Source organism: Rhinolophus sinicus, chromosome 1 (assembly GCF_057876585.1).
Source record: "Rhinolophus sinicus isolate RSI-liver-muscle chromosome 1, RSI-T2T, whole genome shotgun sequence".
In the NCBI taxonomy this organism is placed as follows: Eukaryota; Metazoa; Chordata; class Mammalia; order Chiroptera; family Rhinolophidae; genus Rhinolophus; species Rhinolophus sinicus.
The window spans coordinates 163,652,049-163,669,549 of record NC_142501.1 but is presented as its reverse complement, the minus strand read 5'-3'; the positions used below and the strand labels follow the sequence as shown (position 1 = coordinate 163,669,549).

Below are 17,501 nucleotides of genomic sequence, written 5' to 3'. Positions count from 1 at the left end.
TGTTTTGGAAAATCTGAGCTACAAAATATGTCACTAATTACTGTATCCTTGAAGTAGCAACAAGATTTTCTCCCATGAACTGTTGCAATCAGCCTCAGTGGTCAGGGGTAGAAAATTAGAAAAACCTCAAATCAGATTAAGAGGCTAGCTGCACAATAAATAAATAAATAAATAAATAAATAAATAAATAAATAAATAAAAAACAGCCAAGGCTATGGTTTCCTTTCTAATTTTCTTTATTAGCTTTTAATATTCTAATTTGTCTTCCAGCTATTGAACTCATTTATTATTCTAATTTGTTTCAGGTTACAGGTTTCATTTAAATTTCGCAAACAATTAAGGAATCATCTAACATGTTGGTAGTTAAGTCTTTCTTCTGGAAATGTGGTCAAAAATGACAGCTTGTATGTACAGTTCTGTCTCGATAGGGATTCTAGTAGAGTTGTCACCTGGTCGAGCCTAAAATACATAAATCATATTGTTAATCAGTCCAGTCCATGCAAATAATTGGCGTTAAATTAATTTTCTTCTTGCTTCAATATGGTAACAAACAGATCTAAAAAGGTTGTGGCCATGGAGACATTTTCATGTTTCCTCACAGATTATCTTTTTCAGGAGTGGTGATAATTCCAATCAGGAGATTTGAGGCCCTGGGCTGTGACATTATTGAAAATATTTAGGATCAAAACAGTGTCCCAGACTCATATAATAATTGTCTAGACTCTGCTGAACGCCACGGGTCATTAACTCTGCAGAATTCCCAGTGAAGGACTTTGCAAATGCATGTGATCACAGGTTAATAAATCAGAAAGAATCCTATCTTGAGTTTGTGAAGTAAAAATGTGTCGAGTTTGGAACTAATTCAGACTAGTGAAAGTAACCTGTTCATGGTGGGTTTCATGAAAAGCTGATCACTTTCAAAATTATTGATATACTTTCTTTCCCTTTCAAACTATAATCATTAAAAAAAAAAGATTTGTTCCCTTTATCTTTATTCAGGAGAGTCTATCACACTTACAGGCTCCTAGTGAGCTCCTGTGGGAACTGATCTAGTATTGATAAGAGACGTGAGATACTACAAGAGTTAGACAATATCTACAATTGGAAAATATTATTCATTGGGCCTTTTCTATGTTTGATATACAAAAGAATAGTTACTTGCTCTCTCTTCTTTTGTGCAAAGAGAGGATAAGAAATTTAGATCTGGGACTAGAGAGAAGCTTTGGTATTGTCTTTTCCCCATAGTACTTAATTTCTTATGCTAGCTGGGAATGAATATATAGGATTATATTTTTTATTAAATAGAATCAGACTTTTGAAATGGGTGAAACAAAAAGAATGGGTGCCCTGAGTGGCTCATGCATCCAAGTTTTTTCTGCCTTTCATTGTTTTTGTGCTATTTTACAACTCTTTAAGTTATAGAAGACTGATAAGGCAAATTATTCTTGGCTACAGAAATGCAAATCAATTGTATCCACTGGCATGTAATTAAGTATTGCCCTGTATTGGGACCTGCTTTGCATCTATTTGTAAACTAATTTCAATTTTTATTTCCCAGGTACGTCATTCTCTTTTAAACTGTGTGTGATATCTTACTGGTTCCCTCTATAATTAATAAATTAAATAAAATCTTTGGCACATTCATTTTATATCTGTATGAAAGTCATATATGACTATATCCTTTTTAGAAAAATTGGAAAGGGGGGGTGGTAGATGAGGGTAAAAGGGATCAAATACATGGTGATGGAAGAGGAACTGACTCTGGGTGGTGAACACACAACATGATATATAGATGATGTATTACAGAATTGTACACCTGAAACCTATGTAACTTTACTAATAATTGTCATCCCAATAAACTTTAACTGAAAAAAAGTTGTCTTGTAAACATTTTCGAAGTGTTTGTTTCGATTGTTTCGGTGAACAATCATTCACCGGTGATGCCCAATAGATTCACCTGACAGCTGAGAAGCCTGTGTTGCCAGAGGAGTGCTGGACAACTTCAATCCAGGCATTTCTTTTCGGTCCAAGAGGTGAATTTCCAGGAGCAACAGAATGTTCACTTTGCTGATCCCTTGTTTCTTTAACATATTTTCCATTTTACTATTTTTGTGCTTTGTTTTTGTTTTGGGAAGTTTTACAATCGATAAATTATTCCCCATTGGTGACAGCAATGATTCGGAATTTGGTTTTATGGCCTAACTTCTGTGAACTCTGTGAATGAATGGATTATAGAGATTTATTCTATCTTGCTGAGAGACAACAGAGAAAATGATTTGTTACTATTTTCTTTTCTTTATTTGTCTACTTGTCTATGTGGGCTCAAATGAAAAATCTGGTACCCACTAGGAAAGAGAATAACTTTTTGATATATGGAGCGTTAATATTTTTGTGCTGACTTTTGGCCCATGGCTACAGTTTAGATCTGAAGCTATAAGCTATCTATGTGACTGTGTGTGTGTGTGTGTGTGTGTGTGTAGTCGTTGTTCAGGTCTTTTTCTCTTTTGTTTCTTCTCAGAACCCTTGTCCAATCTTGGGGCTTACTGAGGACACCGAATAACTTTTTTGCATGATATAACTATCAATATTGTAGCCAAAGGTTTTCTACCTTTTATGTACAGAATACTTGAAATTTAATGGAAAAAAACCTCTATTAAGATTCTATAGAAAACTGTGTAGAGGGCAATAATAATTACAGAAGCACTACAATATAGTAACATGCACATGGAAGAAATGTTCATTCCTAACAATAATTAAAAATGCAAATTAAAATGACCCCACATAAATTTGGACTACAAAATGAACAACATTCAAAAAGTATGCAAAATAAATAGGGCATGGTGAATGGGTAGTCTTATTTCATGTGTACGTAATTGGAAAATTGATATGGTGTGACTGCAAAGTGATTTGATAATATCTTTCTAAAGCTTTATAAAGTATATCTCTTTAGATGAACAATTTCCATTTTAGGAATCCATCTTAATGAAAAACAAAAACAAAAACAAAAATAAACCAGAAACCTGGTTATAGAGAGTTTCTTTAAACTTCAGGAGAGGAACAGAAACCAACCTAAGTGTCCATCAATGGGAGATTCTTACATAAATTCTGACTACTTCATAGGATAGAATATTATTTACATTTTTATACAGGTAGTTTTTTTTTTTCACCGAATAGTGTATCCTGAACATCTACTAGTTCATACTAGTTCATCAATTTCAACAAATATAGCTTGAACTGGTTTTTAAAACTGCTGCATATAATTCACTGTGTTGATGTCGTATAATTTATTTAGCCATTGCCTAGTCATGGACATATAAATAAATTCCAGTTTTTAACTACTGCAGTGAAAAATGCTATCCTTTTAGAACTTTCACTGTTTCTAAGTTGATACACCATCAGGAAGCAACAGTCATTCACTGAGCACCTACTCAATGGCACATTAAACACCTTCTCTCATTTAATCTTCACAACGATCTTTTGTGAAATGGTTGTGTTTACAGATTTTACAGATGAGTAAACAAGGTAGAGAAGTGCTCAAAGGGGTTAAGTAATTTGCCCCAATCACAAAGCTCCTAAGATCTCTTTAACTCCAACTCATTTTACCTATTGCCCCTCTTACACAGTTTTCCCTGTCTGAGTCCTGGCTAATCCTTGTCCTGTTGTTCTTCCATCCCCTTTCAACTGCTCCCAGGTATCCTGGGGAGTCCTTAGGTTTGCAGTTCTCAAGTGTAATTCATTAAGAGACTTAAGCAGGTCTTTGAATTATTATACTGCTCTGCTTATGGCCATGAGTGCATTTTCTTTTTTGAGTAAGTCCATCAAACTTCTCAGATTTTTTTAAAAGTAAGTTTTATTTTTCAAAGGTTACAATCCTATCCTTGGGAGCAGCCTCAGGTTCTTGTGAGGTGGTTTTCTGGGCTCCAAGTTGGGGCTGCCATTTGTTTGTTTTGTTGTGTTTTTTTACTCTTGCTGCAGCTAGTGGGGGCAAGTTATATTGCTTAGGGCACCAACGTTTATGCTGAAAATATCTCAGCCGGCAGTAAACACTTAGACACTGCCAATGTGAGATTTTCCTCTCTTGCCAATGGCCTTGATCACTGTTGATACTATGGGTTCCATGTTCCAAGATGCTTCACTTCAATAGCCCTCACCTCGCTTTTGGGATTTCAATACTGCAGAAACTGTAAGAATTTGCCCAGGTGGTGACTGGTTACGAAGCATTCATGGGAGTCGACTACTTGTTCAACTGTTGCGACCCAGGAGAAATCATGCTCTTTGAATTAGAAGTCGCCCCTTAACCGTGGTCTCGCACTTGCAGTGACTCCATGCCTGACTCATGTTTTGTAGTGCCTGCTTCTTTGTCATTAATTATCAGGTCTTTGAAACCATGGAGGCAACAATTATTTTGTTCTTTTAAATAAAAACCTTCAATTTTTAAAATTCTAAGCACATTTTTAATGTTATTAGCTTTTGTTAATATTATATAAGTTTTAGGTGTACAACTTTATAACACAACATCTGTATACTCCATTGTTCTTATTCAATCATTTCATCCAGGTAGAAACCTCACCTTCCATTGTCTCCCATGCTCCTTGTCCTGATTTGTGACAAAAAAAAAAAAAATGTGTGAAAATGCGAGCCTGAATTGGGGCTAAGCTGTCTTTTTCAGATGCCTCCATCCTCACATCCCTTGGCTCTATTGGTACCTTTTACCTTTGGCATAATGTTTGATCAGGATTGTCCTTCTAATTAGAAGCTTAAAACAGTAATTTTTTTTTTTGGTCATGAATGTATTACTGGGATATGTACTTTTCTTTTTACTGCAGTTATTCAACTTGGATGGTAAAAAGTTATCATTTGTGCTCTTTATTACTAAATATTGACATACATATAATAATTCAAAATTATATATTTTAGTTTTTCTTTCTTCCAGCTTACCTTTCCTGCACTATTACTTCGTATATGAGTTCATACATTGGACACTTAACAACAATGTGCTTATCTCTAGGGGTTGTTCCATACTACTGCATATAAAATTAAAATCAGTTTTCCAGGTCAAGAGGAGGGCATAGCATTTAAGTTTTAGGAGTTTTAATTCATAAAAGCCAAGGTCTGTTATGTAATTTTTAATATATTCCTCAAGGCCATTGATTTTAGCAGCAGTTAGTTGAGTAAATACTTAATTTATATGTGGTAGACTTTTAGTTCAGGTGTACCAGGTGATTGCCCAGGGGAGAAAATGTTTAAAAGCTTCTTAGTATGTGGGTGTTTTAGGGCTATAATCAACCAACATTCAGTAATTTGGGCAGCAAAACCAGAAAGTTGGCAAGGCCTCAACTTTACTTAATAACTGCGACTGTGCCACAGTTAAAAAGCAACGTTTACAAGAGGCCTCCGAGGAAAATCCAGGAGCCGAATAAGTGGAAAGTGGTGTGGGTGATTCAGTAAGTGTCCCTTGCCCCATTACTTCAAGTTTGTGTGGTGTTTGAGGAAACACTGTTGGAGACTGAAGACGCCATAGCCTTGCTTCTTGCTTAACTTACTTTTTTCAATGTGAGGTGTGTGTTTTGGTCTTTTTTTTTAATATCCAATAGGAAATATACCTGGGCCCTGTAAAAAGATGGATTGTAAAATTGAGGACCTTCACTGGAAGGGTGGAGCTTTAAGAGATTAAATTTGAATCATCTGTGGAAAGGATGTAGGAATGTTATGGGCCTCCATTTTGAGAAGAGCAATTTCAAGGCTGTGACAGGCTCCATCTGATTTTAATGTCTGCATGGTAAGGGACATTAAGACCAGCCAATGAACTGCGAGGCAGCATTAAAGAGGCAATTAACACCTTTCCTACTAATACTACCGTGTTTCCCTGAAAATAAGACCTAGCAGGACCATCAGCTCTAATGTGTCTTTTGGAGCAAAAATTAATATAAAACTTGGTCTTACTTCAATATAACATAATGTAATGTAATGTAATGTAATGTAATGTAATGTAATGTAATGTAATGTAATGTAATGTAATGTAATGTAATACTGGGTCTTATATTAATTTTTGCTCCAAAAGACGCATTAGAGCTGATGTCCTGGCTAGGTCTTATTTTTGGAAACATGGTAGCAAGTGCTCAGTCCACCAGTGGTTGCTTGGGAGGGGCAGGACAGAGGAGAGAGGAGCTGTGAGAAGGTACTTTCTCTAAAACAAACAAACAAACAAACAAACAAACAAACAAACAAAACCAAAAACATATTTTTATTGGTAGATGTTATTTTTAACTTTAAACTTTGCTCACCTAGATAATCTTTTGCTTATAGAAAAACAGAGTTTGGCTTTTCTTTTTTTTTTCTTTTCTTTTTTTTTTTCTTTTTGCATTTGTATAACATGACTACACATTTATTTTAAAAATAATAAAAATAATAACTTTTTTCATTCACCCATGGACCTAACACATTGCCATTGCTGTAAACACCCAGGGTCAGCACCCCACAGTTCAGTAATGAACCCCTGGGGTTAATTCACCTACTCCGGTAATTTTCATCTAAAAATAGTGTTAGTTCTACATATGTTTCTAGTGCCTAAGATCCTAAAATATTTTAAAGTTAACCGCAAAAGTTTCCAGGATTATTTTTGGCCCTACTATTCATTTCTTTAGCAAATATTTAATATTCAATTTATTCATTCCACAGATGTTTACTGAGCACCTACCATATGCTAGCATTGGAGGTGCAATGGTAAAATGACCAGCAAGGGTTTCTGCCCCACGTTTCGGTTTATGTTTCACAAGTCTCTGTTACATATATTGTTTCATTTGTGCCTCCGGACAAACCTAACGGACAAAGTGATTCTTGATGAGGCAGTGACAGCAAGAATGGGTACCACCAGTCCCACTCTATAATGATCCAAATAAGTGAGAAAAAAGAACAGCAGTTTATCAGCGGAAGCATCTACTGCGGTTGGTTACATTACTGCAGAGGTTATCCAGAAGTCTTTGGTATGTGGTCTGCACTTTCTAGTCTGTTTGTGCAGCCTCAGGAAGGTGTAATTTAGACTACTTAAAATTAAGTCTGTTGAATTAAAACTTGTTTCAGAGGAACGAAGTTTGCTCACTCTATGGACATACAGTAAGGTGAAGCAACAGCTAATAAAGTACGACTACGTATGTAAAGCAGTGGATATCAAATCCAGCTAATCTCCCTAAGGATCACTTAGGGAGATGTTAAAAATACAGATTCCTGGGCCTTACCACAGCCGGATTCAGTCTGAATTTCTAGGGGTGGAGCCTAGGGCTCTCAAGGTTGGCTACCGTGAGGAGATAAGAAGGGAAATACTTGACCGAACTGACAGACTATTCCTAATCAAGCCACCGTGGGTTGGATGTTGACAATAAACTCTTGGAATAACATTCTGCACTCCAAAATAACACATTTTTTATGTTTCAACAGCTGTGATTTTCATTTTCAAAAAGATGAGTTTGGATCATGGGGCACTGGTGTACAGTGAGGGGTACTTATATGTAAAAAGAAAAGAAATGCATCCTGCCAAGTCAGTGCACAATCTACATCGTCCATGCCTTTCAAGTTCTGTGACTCTCAGAATGGATCTAGAAAGGTTTATTCTACAGTGTCTTTTATTTCACCAATTTCCTACATCTAATAGAAACCACAGCATTTCTAAGATCTTTTAACATGTTCTTTTTCTGTTTACCTGTTTTGTCATCAGCCATTTATCAAGCAACTACATTCAAGATGTACTCCATTAGATACAAAGTAGCAAAAAGGAGACTGATTTATTGAATTTCATTATTTTTCATACAATGGGTTTTCTTTTGTGTACCAATGAAATTTAGGCAGCAAAAAATAACATGCCTCCTTTTATAAAGGCCTATGCATTTTCAGACTTAGAAATTTTGATGTTAAGTCATGACACAAGTGGTAGAGACTCTTACTGGACTATGCAGAATGGCAAAAACTCATTTGATTTGGCTTCCACAATGGCAATTCAATTTTCTCTCCAAACTTCTCTGCCATTACTCTCTTTCTGATACCTTGGTCTCAACCTTGGTTACACATTAGAATAACCTGGGGAGCTTTTGAAAAGTACAGATGCCCAGGCCTTTCACCCAGACCGACACAACCTCAGTCTTTGGAGAGGAGGCCAGGCTTTCCATGTTCTAAAGCTTCCTGGGTGATTCTGATGTCAGGCTTGTGTCGAGGATCACTTTCTAGCCACAAGAAGGTCCTCTCCCTTGCTACACAACCCCACGCTCTGTGCTTCCTTTGTATGTGATGTTCCTTCCTACAACAATACCCCTTCCATCCAGTCCCATGTCCTCACCATTCCTACTCTTCAAATTCAGTTTAGATGCTACCCCTCCATCACCTCATTTTTCAATGCCTTAGGTCAAAAGTAAATTCTGTCTCCTCTGAATTCTTATAGAGCTTTTTCTGTTCTCTCAGGTCACTTTCTAGATTATTATTTCTGTGCATATTATATTTCCCCACCCACCCATCAATTAACCTGTAAGCTCTTTAGGGCAAGAAACCCACCTTTCTGATTCACTTTTTATTCTTCACAGTGTCCAGGAGGTGCTCAGTAAACATCAAATGAGGAAAAGGAGGATGCAAGGAAAAATGAAGAGGTGACAGATGCACTGACATCCATCCAGCTCATCTTTTTTTCTCTATAGTCCTCCAGTACTAGTCTCCCCTTCTCCCCATCCTCTCCCTTTTCTGAGGGTTGGGGTGAACTGAGATCTCTCAACCCCTTTTTCTAGATATATATGCATTCTACAAGTTTGGCCTTTACCCGAATCATCAGGTAGTTGAAATATTAAACACATCAACCCAGAAACTTGCCAACTACAGCACGACCCCTAGTTCTAGTTCTCTTTGTTTTCTACTTGAATTGTTGTTATGCTCTCATCCTCTCCAGGTTTTCCTCCCTAGTCTGTCCTAATCTACACCCTCTCATGTCCTTAAAACATAACTTTCATCCTGTTATTTTGCTGCACAAGAGTGTTGGCATATTTCTCCATTTCCTATCAAGGTCAGTCCAAAATCCTCATCAGTCCTGCATTCAAGGCTTTTCATAACCTTTCCACACTTAATTCCCACTTCACTACTTCTGCAAGCCGCAGCAGACAAATTGAACTACTTAGATTCTCCTTTGTCTGTTTTACTTGCACACTCTTCAACCTTATCTTTGCTAGTAGGTTTCAGTCCTGGGATTGCCTGCCTCTTCGTCTGTATGAGTTCAATTGCTCATCATTCTTCAAGTCCATTTAAAAAATGACCTCCTCTAGTATCACATAACAAACATTATTCCCAATGCTGTCCCCTCACCATCCCCCTCCACTGGTTCCTGCTGTAGATCATAAACCACCTCTTCTTCCACTGAATTCCAAAAGCATTTCTCTCTTTTGCAACATATCATTTTCTGCCTTATACTGTAGTTATGTTATTTACATACCTGTTTCCCTAAAAATACAAGTACTAAGCACTGAAAGGGCTAGGGTTGAAGGTTTGCTCATCTTTACATGCTCTGTGATGTCTCATAATATTTAAGTTTAAGCTCCATTGCTAGATTCTACTAATAATGAACTATGTGATCTTGAGCAAGTCATTTAACCTGTTTGAGTCAATTTATTCATAAATCAAAAAATATATTCTAGTTCAAAAGTCTTAAATTGAGATGGTTTAAATTACATATTCTTGGTACCACACAAGAAGACTTGAAAGCACATACCAAAATGAAGATTTCTGCATGACCTCTAAGAAACTTAAAAGTTGTTTCCACTGATGAATTTCTGCATTTTTTTTTTTTAACTTGGATCAATATAGAGTGTGATGGCTGTATTCTTTCTATCATTGCTATAGCAGGTATCGGTGACATAATCCAATCCTCAACTTTTAATTAGTGTAGCACTATTTTTATGTGTTTGTAGGGAATCATTCATTCAATCATTTATTAATGAATATTTATTGAGCATCTATTAACCAGGTAGTTTTCCAGGTGATGGGCTTCACATTTAGTAAACGGGAGAGGAAAGGAGAGAACAGTTAATGTAATTAAGGGAGATTTTTTTTTCTATTTATACACTCTATTTTATACAATCTCAACTATTTTATACAATCTCTCTCATTAGTACATCATGAAGGTTTTAGACCACTTATGCTATGCTAAGACTCAAAGCAAACTCTCCCATGGTTAATGTTTAGTAAAAGCAAAAGAAAAATGCCTATTTTTTTCATTTGTCCAGATAATGTAGGGGAGTGAGTGCAAAGTGCTTCCACTCAATCCTTCTAAAGATAATACACTGGAAACATTTTGGTGGGTGTGAATCACTCAAACAAGCATTCTTCACTCAAAAATAGAAACTTGCCTTATTTGTTCCAGATGTTATACAGCTGCAGGGAAGTTAAAGCCAGTGGTCCTGTTTTCAATGCAACCAAACTCTTATTGCATTTGGAATTTCTTAACCAATGAACACATATTATTTGTTCTAAGACCTGCACAATTTGCTTTTTCCACTGTAACCATTCACAAACAACTATGTTTCATGGGAACCATACTTCAGAATTAATGAGTCCACATCTGTGCTGTACAAAAGAAACACATCCTGTTTATCACTGTTTCCGCCTTTCATTTATCTTGACCTCTTTAATTTGAAGCATAAAATATTTCAAAGAGAATACTTGAAGGGAAGGAAAAAGAGAGTTGAGTTGTACTGTTCTTACAATGTTTTAGAGTACCTTCATTGTGGAGTTATAAGAAGGTGTTTATCTTAGGAAGAATTTCAGCAAAATTATTAAGAAAAATATTGAGTGTGAAATGTAATTCTTATCATTGCGCATTAGTAGTTTTAAAAACTTGACATTTTAGCTTATTTCTTGATTCTCCTGTAAGTCTGTAACAGATGCTATGTGGATGAATAAAATATAAAAGGATCATGGCTCTGAAGAAGGTGAACACATTAAGAAATTAAATAGGGGATGTACTGGTTCATTTTATATCTAACCATACAAATTAAGCTACATGTGTTATATGGACACTTACGTTACAGAACACAGTGCCAGATCTCTTGAGATTATTATTATTATTATTATTATTATTATTTATGTTTATTATTATTGTTATTTTTTATGGAGATTTTCTCAAATTGTATTTCATGGACAATCTGTAGCAGACTGACACTGGCTGCTTATGAAAATATGTACTTGTGGGCCCAGTTGAGTCAGAATCTCTAAGAATTGGGCCTGGAGCTGTAGAGGGACCCTAGAGATCAGAAAAGAAAACACTTTGATCTTCCAGGTGTGAACATGAAAGCCCAGGGAGGTGAAATGCATTTCTCCAGGCCTTGTTGCCAGGTAATAGTAAAGGCCTAGAATGTCATTTACTGATACTGAGACTGATATTGTTTGCCAGTAAGTCAGCTATTAAGTTTTACCTTCAAAAGATAAAATTTAAAGAAATGTATCCAAATATTATCAGGTATCCCATCCAATAAGTCTTTACTCTTATCACTAATTAACTAAACCCTTGTTCTTTCTCTAGGATTGGGAAATACCTTTCTTTCAGACTCATCATGAATCTTTGGAATTATATTCAAGATCTTTTCAGAAAAAAATGAGGAAAATGTTACATTTCATGGGTTGTTGACTAAATCTTTGAAAAGTGTTTTAGTTTGACTAAATCTTTGAAAAGTGCATTTAATAATGATTCCAGAAAGACCATAAAAAGTATAATTCATGACATACAATCTTGAAGTATGTATATGCCATTAGTTAAAATAGAGCCTTCAAATAGTTGAAGTGTGATGTCATTCAAAACTGATTCAAATATTTGTTTCACACATCTTAATGAAGCTATTAATAATGTTACATCTTTTCATATATATATATATATATATATATATATATATATATATATATACATATATAGCTTTCTAAAAGGAAAATACTCTGTAAATGCTATTTATTAAGTTTTCTGTACTTTGTCCCAACTAATAATATTTGACAGCCATTTATGGTAAGTAAAGAGGTACCACTAGAGAAAAAGGTGTGCTGATAAGCTTCCCTGGTATTCACAGATTTATAATAAATATGGCCCTAAAGATTTTCAGGTCTAGTCCTTCATTTTACTAATGAGAAACCTGAGACCAAAAAGAGAGTAATGTTTTTTGGAAGGAGATAGTATTGTGTCAGAAATTGCTACCCAAGCCTCTCTTCTCCCTTTCCCAGAACTTCTGTTTTCAGATGACTGATCATCTGAATAAAAATTACGTTTCCCAGTCTTCCATGTAGCTAGATAGGACCATCTAACTAAGTTCTTGCTTTGGAACATATGCGAATATTTGTGTGGTAGCTTTTGGGAAATGTCTTTAAAAGGCAGTGGGAGCATGTCCTTTGCACCCTCGGAATTCCCTTTGTTAATTCTGTGTGGAATGTGGTGGTTTTGGCTGGAAATCTATTTTGGCCTATGAGGATGAAGCCCTCCCTGGCCCAGATAACTGTGGAGCTGCCATTCCAACTTTGGACTGACATTGTCTACACTCACACACGGGAAAGAAAGAAGGTTTTCTGTTAAAGTCCTTGTCTTGGAGTTTCTGATATTTGGAGCTGTATCTGATTACAGACAGTACTCCATTTCTTGCTACAGAATTTCATGCATTCATTCTTTGAGCACAAAATTATTGAGCACTTTTTATGGCATGGAAATACACTAAGTGGATATGAAACAAAAATAATTTTATTTCTGATTCTCAGTTTCTAAAAAGTATTGGAAAAATTTTTAGAACCATACTCCCCTTTCTCTTTGTCCCATCTTCGCCACTATCCCAGGCATATCATACAGTTCCTATTTCTTTCACTATGAAAAAATATTTTTCTTGACTTTGGATTTTAGATTGGTGCTCTCATGTGAGTAAAATATTTTTCAAAAGTTAAAAAAAAAAGTATAAGGCATTCAAGCACATACGACTTTAAGTAAAGTTTTAACCTTCACCCCCAAACATGACAAGTCATGATTAAAAATCATGATATAAATGCAGTCTTTGAAATATGTAAGATTTAAATATTTGTCCTTGAACAAATTCAAATATGATAGGTCATATCTTTAAAATATTTAAGTAAAATGTATTTTCTAAGTTAATACTTAAAAATACACTAAAGACCATCCTGTTTTCAGTGTTAGTTACATATAGAAAGCGATATTAGAATTCTGGGTGCATAGGTGAGGTGAGAGTCTCCCCCAAAAATGACTCATCTCCCCATTTATAGCAAAAAGGGACTGGAGATCCCAGGATCAGAACAAACAAATGCATGACCAACTGGCTCCCAGATCTAATTCTGCTGCTAGGTATCAAGAAGTGTTCCCGTTTCTAAGTTCTTTTTAAATTCCCCCCAAACTTTTCCTTATTGATACCAGATAATTCATTAAATTTTGGAATTTTTTAAGAACAGTACATGCTCTAAGTTTCAACATAGTTTTTCATTTCTAGATTTAAAAACATAAAGCAGTCCAACATTTAATAGATTTTTGAATAATGGTATAAATACAGTAACACTTGGAGATAAATGTAAAAGCAGACTTACCTTTGGGTCCACATTGAGAATTTTTCTGTCTCTTTTGTATTTGAAAAGTAAGCCTTCTGGATTACCAGCAATCACTTGATAATTGGGAGTTGAATTCCAAACAGCAACATGACTCTCCCAGTTGTAAAAGCTATAAAAATAAATATTTATTAGGAATTAATATGTGTAATACATTAAACTGACAAATATATTTCAGAAAATATTTGGGGCAGTTCAGTTTCAAGATAAATGAATCAGACCATAGTCTGCATAACCGTGTAGAACATATGTGTACGTAAATTCTTGCACAAGACCTTAGACTGGGTTATTCTCAAATCATTTACATATTTCTCAAATCAGATACATATTTATGGCCATTTTGCATGATTTCCCGGTTTGGACACTCTAGGACTTAGGGGTTATTCCAGTATTATATTCCCAGGAAGTCAAGAAGAAAATTGAAGCAATTTAAAGCTATTTTTTCCAGCTCAGACTCTTCAAGGTATTAAGAGTATTCAGGGTATTCAGAGACTGTTTACTGGAAGGAGAGGTAGGCTAACTCATCTCTTTTCATTAAAAAACAAATTAATTTATTTATTTCAGGCTCTGTTTTTCAATATTATATTTCCAAGGGACTGAGGGAACAATTTGCATCTGATAGGTTACAATGGCCAGACATGATGTGATGTATTCTGTCACAACCCATGTGAAGTTGTTCTCACTTCACAGACAAGGCAAGTAGACTAGGGGAGATCAACCAGGATAGTTAAGGCTCTACAAATAATATGTCATGAAACTAATATTTCAGTCCAGATCTGTGTGTTTCAAAGCATATGTGTGCTCTTTCTATTGTTCAACTTTGCCTGCAGTTTATCCTTTTATTTTTGTTATCTATGGAAATGTCCTATTTTTTTCATGTCTTGTTTTGTACCTACTTATCAAAAATGAATTTAACACTGTCACAAGTTGGAAGAATCATCAATATATTTATTTTGCATATCTCATTCCTGTGAACACATTTCTAATATTATTTTAATATGTTCAAATATTGACACATTCCTACTATGGCTAATATTATCCTTTTTCTGGTTTGTTTTGCCCTCTATTACTCCCCTTCTTCATTTTGAAAGAGATTTCATTGATTAAGTTAACTCTGAATTATATTGTTTTCTGAGGCATCAACTTTTGTGCTATAACCTGAAAATGCAATGTTTACCCTCAAATGTTTTAATACTCAGAAAGGACTGATTACATAAATCATATATTTATATCACAGGCATAACATGAGAACTATTTCTCTTTCTTCCTCCACTACTCTTTCTATGTCCAAGACATAGGAGTGTCTCCCTTTCTGAGGCACAAAGTTAGGAAAAGTAGTTTTCCAACTATGTTTACTCAGTCCTCCTAAAAAGAGCAGGGATGAGTAATAACTATGTATGGTGCCAGGTGGGTACTAGATTAAGTTGTCAGGAGGATCACTTTGTAAATTATATAAATGTCTAACCACTATGCTGTACACCTGAAACTAATGTAAAATAATACTGAATGTGAACTGTAATTGAAAAATAAAAATAAAAAAAGAGTGGGGGGCAGGGGGAAAAATGAAGGGGAATAAGAGGTTCAAATGTCCAGGTATAAAACAAATAAGTCATGGGGATGTAATGTACAGCATAGGGAATATAGTGAATAATATTGTGATAAAATAGTACAGTGTCATATGGTTCTGGACTTATCACTTCTTTAGGTATATAAATGTTGAGCAACCATGGTGTACACCTGAAACTAATGTTATATTGTATGCTAGGTATATTTTAATAAAAATCTTGAAAAAAAATAAACATATCAACGAATTACACACAAAAAAAGGGAGCTGGACTGACTATCTGGTGCATTGAGGAAAGGAGCGGAGATTCATGGTTTCCGGGGCCTCACTTTAGCTGGCCTTCATAAGTGAAGTTTATCACGGAAGACTCAGCCCCCTGTAGGATGACAGTAGATAGCAGCCTATAGTACTGGAGATAAATTCAATTCACTGGTAAAGGTATTAGAAAACAGTTGAACTATGCACCCAAACTGGGTTCTCTAATTCAGTTCAATCCATAACAGATAATTTGACGTCCATCTTACTGGCTGTTCAGGTAGGAGATTACTAAATTGGAATAGTGGACATGGGTGTGATTCTAAAGCTTACATATAAGTCTCTCTAAATAATTATTTATGAGATGTGTACATATCGGTAATCCCAGTAAAATGCTTGAGTCATAGCAATGCTCGGAAATGTCATGGTTTATTTCACATCTACCTTGTTGTTCAGACCTTAAATGAAAGCCTTGTTAAAGTCCAAACAGATTGTATGTATAGATATATACATATGTATAAACACACACACACACACACACACACACACACACACACACATTTACTCTTTATATTAAAAAGTTAATGTGTAGAGCACATGGTATTAGGTTGGTGCAAAAGTAATTGGGGTTTAAAAGGTTAAAAATAATTGCAAAAACCGCAATTACTTTTGCACCAACCTAGTATTTTACTGAATCAATTTGGATTGTTTGTCAATACTTTTGTTCTTCTGGTAGGGATGGGAAACAGATTTCATTTCAAATCCAATTCAAATAGCTAATAATTATTAGTATTTAATAAAGATAACATTTACTTAATAATTATCATGTGCTGGGTACTGTTTTGAGCCTAAGGAATCTATTATCTCATTTAATCTTATCATCAACCCCATGAAGTAGGTAAACAATTATCCCATTTTAGTCATGCACAGCCAAGGTGATCCTGAAGTGTACTTGGATGAAAATGAGGGGCTGGATTTGAGAAGATACTACAAAGTGGACTCAATGGTGAAGAGAGAGATATTGATAAGAATACAGGATTACTCTCAGATTTCTGGTTTGAATTACTAAGTAGTTGGAATTATTTACTAGAACATAAAATATAAGAGAAGGAACAGATTGCAGGAGGTAAGGGGGGGTGGGGTTCATTTTTGGACACATTGAAGCTGAAATCCCCATGAAACACCCAAGGAAATAAAAGTAAGAATCTTTGTGTTGTTTACTGCCCTATTTCCAATACTGCCACTCAGCCCATCCCTGACACAGAGTAGATACAGAATGCATATTAATTGAATAAATAGATAATGGATGAATTTCTGAACTTTAGACAGTTTTTAAAGATGAAGTAATAGATCTGAAAGTATCAGTGGTGCTTAAATTCAAAGAGGTGGCTGAGACAGACAAAGGAGAACACAGAGCCAAGGATGAACTCTGGAACATCAACTTTACAGGAAAGGAAGCAGAAGAAGAAACTGAGAGAGAAAAACAGTGATCTGAAGCCACAGAAAGAACCAGGAGAATGTGATTTTGTTGTAGAAACTGTAAGGAGACTATATCGTGAAAGAGTACTTTGAGAAAGACAACAGTGCGAAATGCTTCCTAAGAAGAGTCCATCAAAATTTGCACTTGGAAGGATTTTACAGGGAGAGCAGTAGCAGTGAAATGGCGGGAGCAAAATTCACGTTATAGAGAATTTAAGGAAAAATGAGAAATGATTAATTACTGTATAAAATTAATTCCTTTAAGAATTAAGTTGTGGAGAAAACAAGAAAACTAGGACAGCACTAGATAGGGATAAAAAAAAAAAATCAAAGGACAGGGTATTTTCTGTTTTTGAAGATGGAATATTCTTGATTGTATTTTCATGGCGTGAAGAGAAAAAATTAGAAAATGCAGAACCCTAAAGAGGTAAGAGCTGTAAAAAGGGCTTTGTCATAAAACATATATGAGATTTATTTTATATGCAACAGTACTAACCCATTCCTTTATCTATGTAGACTGTTTTATTTTAGTAAGAGCCCTGCATATTTATTATAATTCCTATTATACAGATGACAGAACTGAAGCTGAGAGAAGATAATT

General features: G+C 35.2%; 1 protein-coding gene across 1 annotated transcript in view; it reads right to left on the bottom strand.

Annotated features, from left to right (window-relative positions):
* Positions 1 to 218: 218 nt before the first annotated feature.
* CFAP299 (cilia and flagella associated protein 299) overlaps positions 219 to 17,501 on the bottom strand; it is a 525,301-nt gene continuing 508,018 nt past the window's right edge. The window contains exons 5-6 of the mRNA XM_019719919.3: positions 13,585 to 13,714; positions 219 to 459 (exon numbers count right to left, since the gene is read on the bottom strand). Coding sequence (XP_019575478.2) covers positions 364 to 459; positions 13,585 to 13,714 — 226 coding nt within the window. The 3' untranslated portion in view covers positions 219 to 363. The remainder of the gene's footprint in view (positions 460 to 13,584; positions 13,715 to 17,501) is intronic.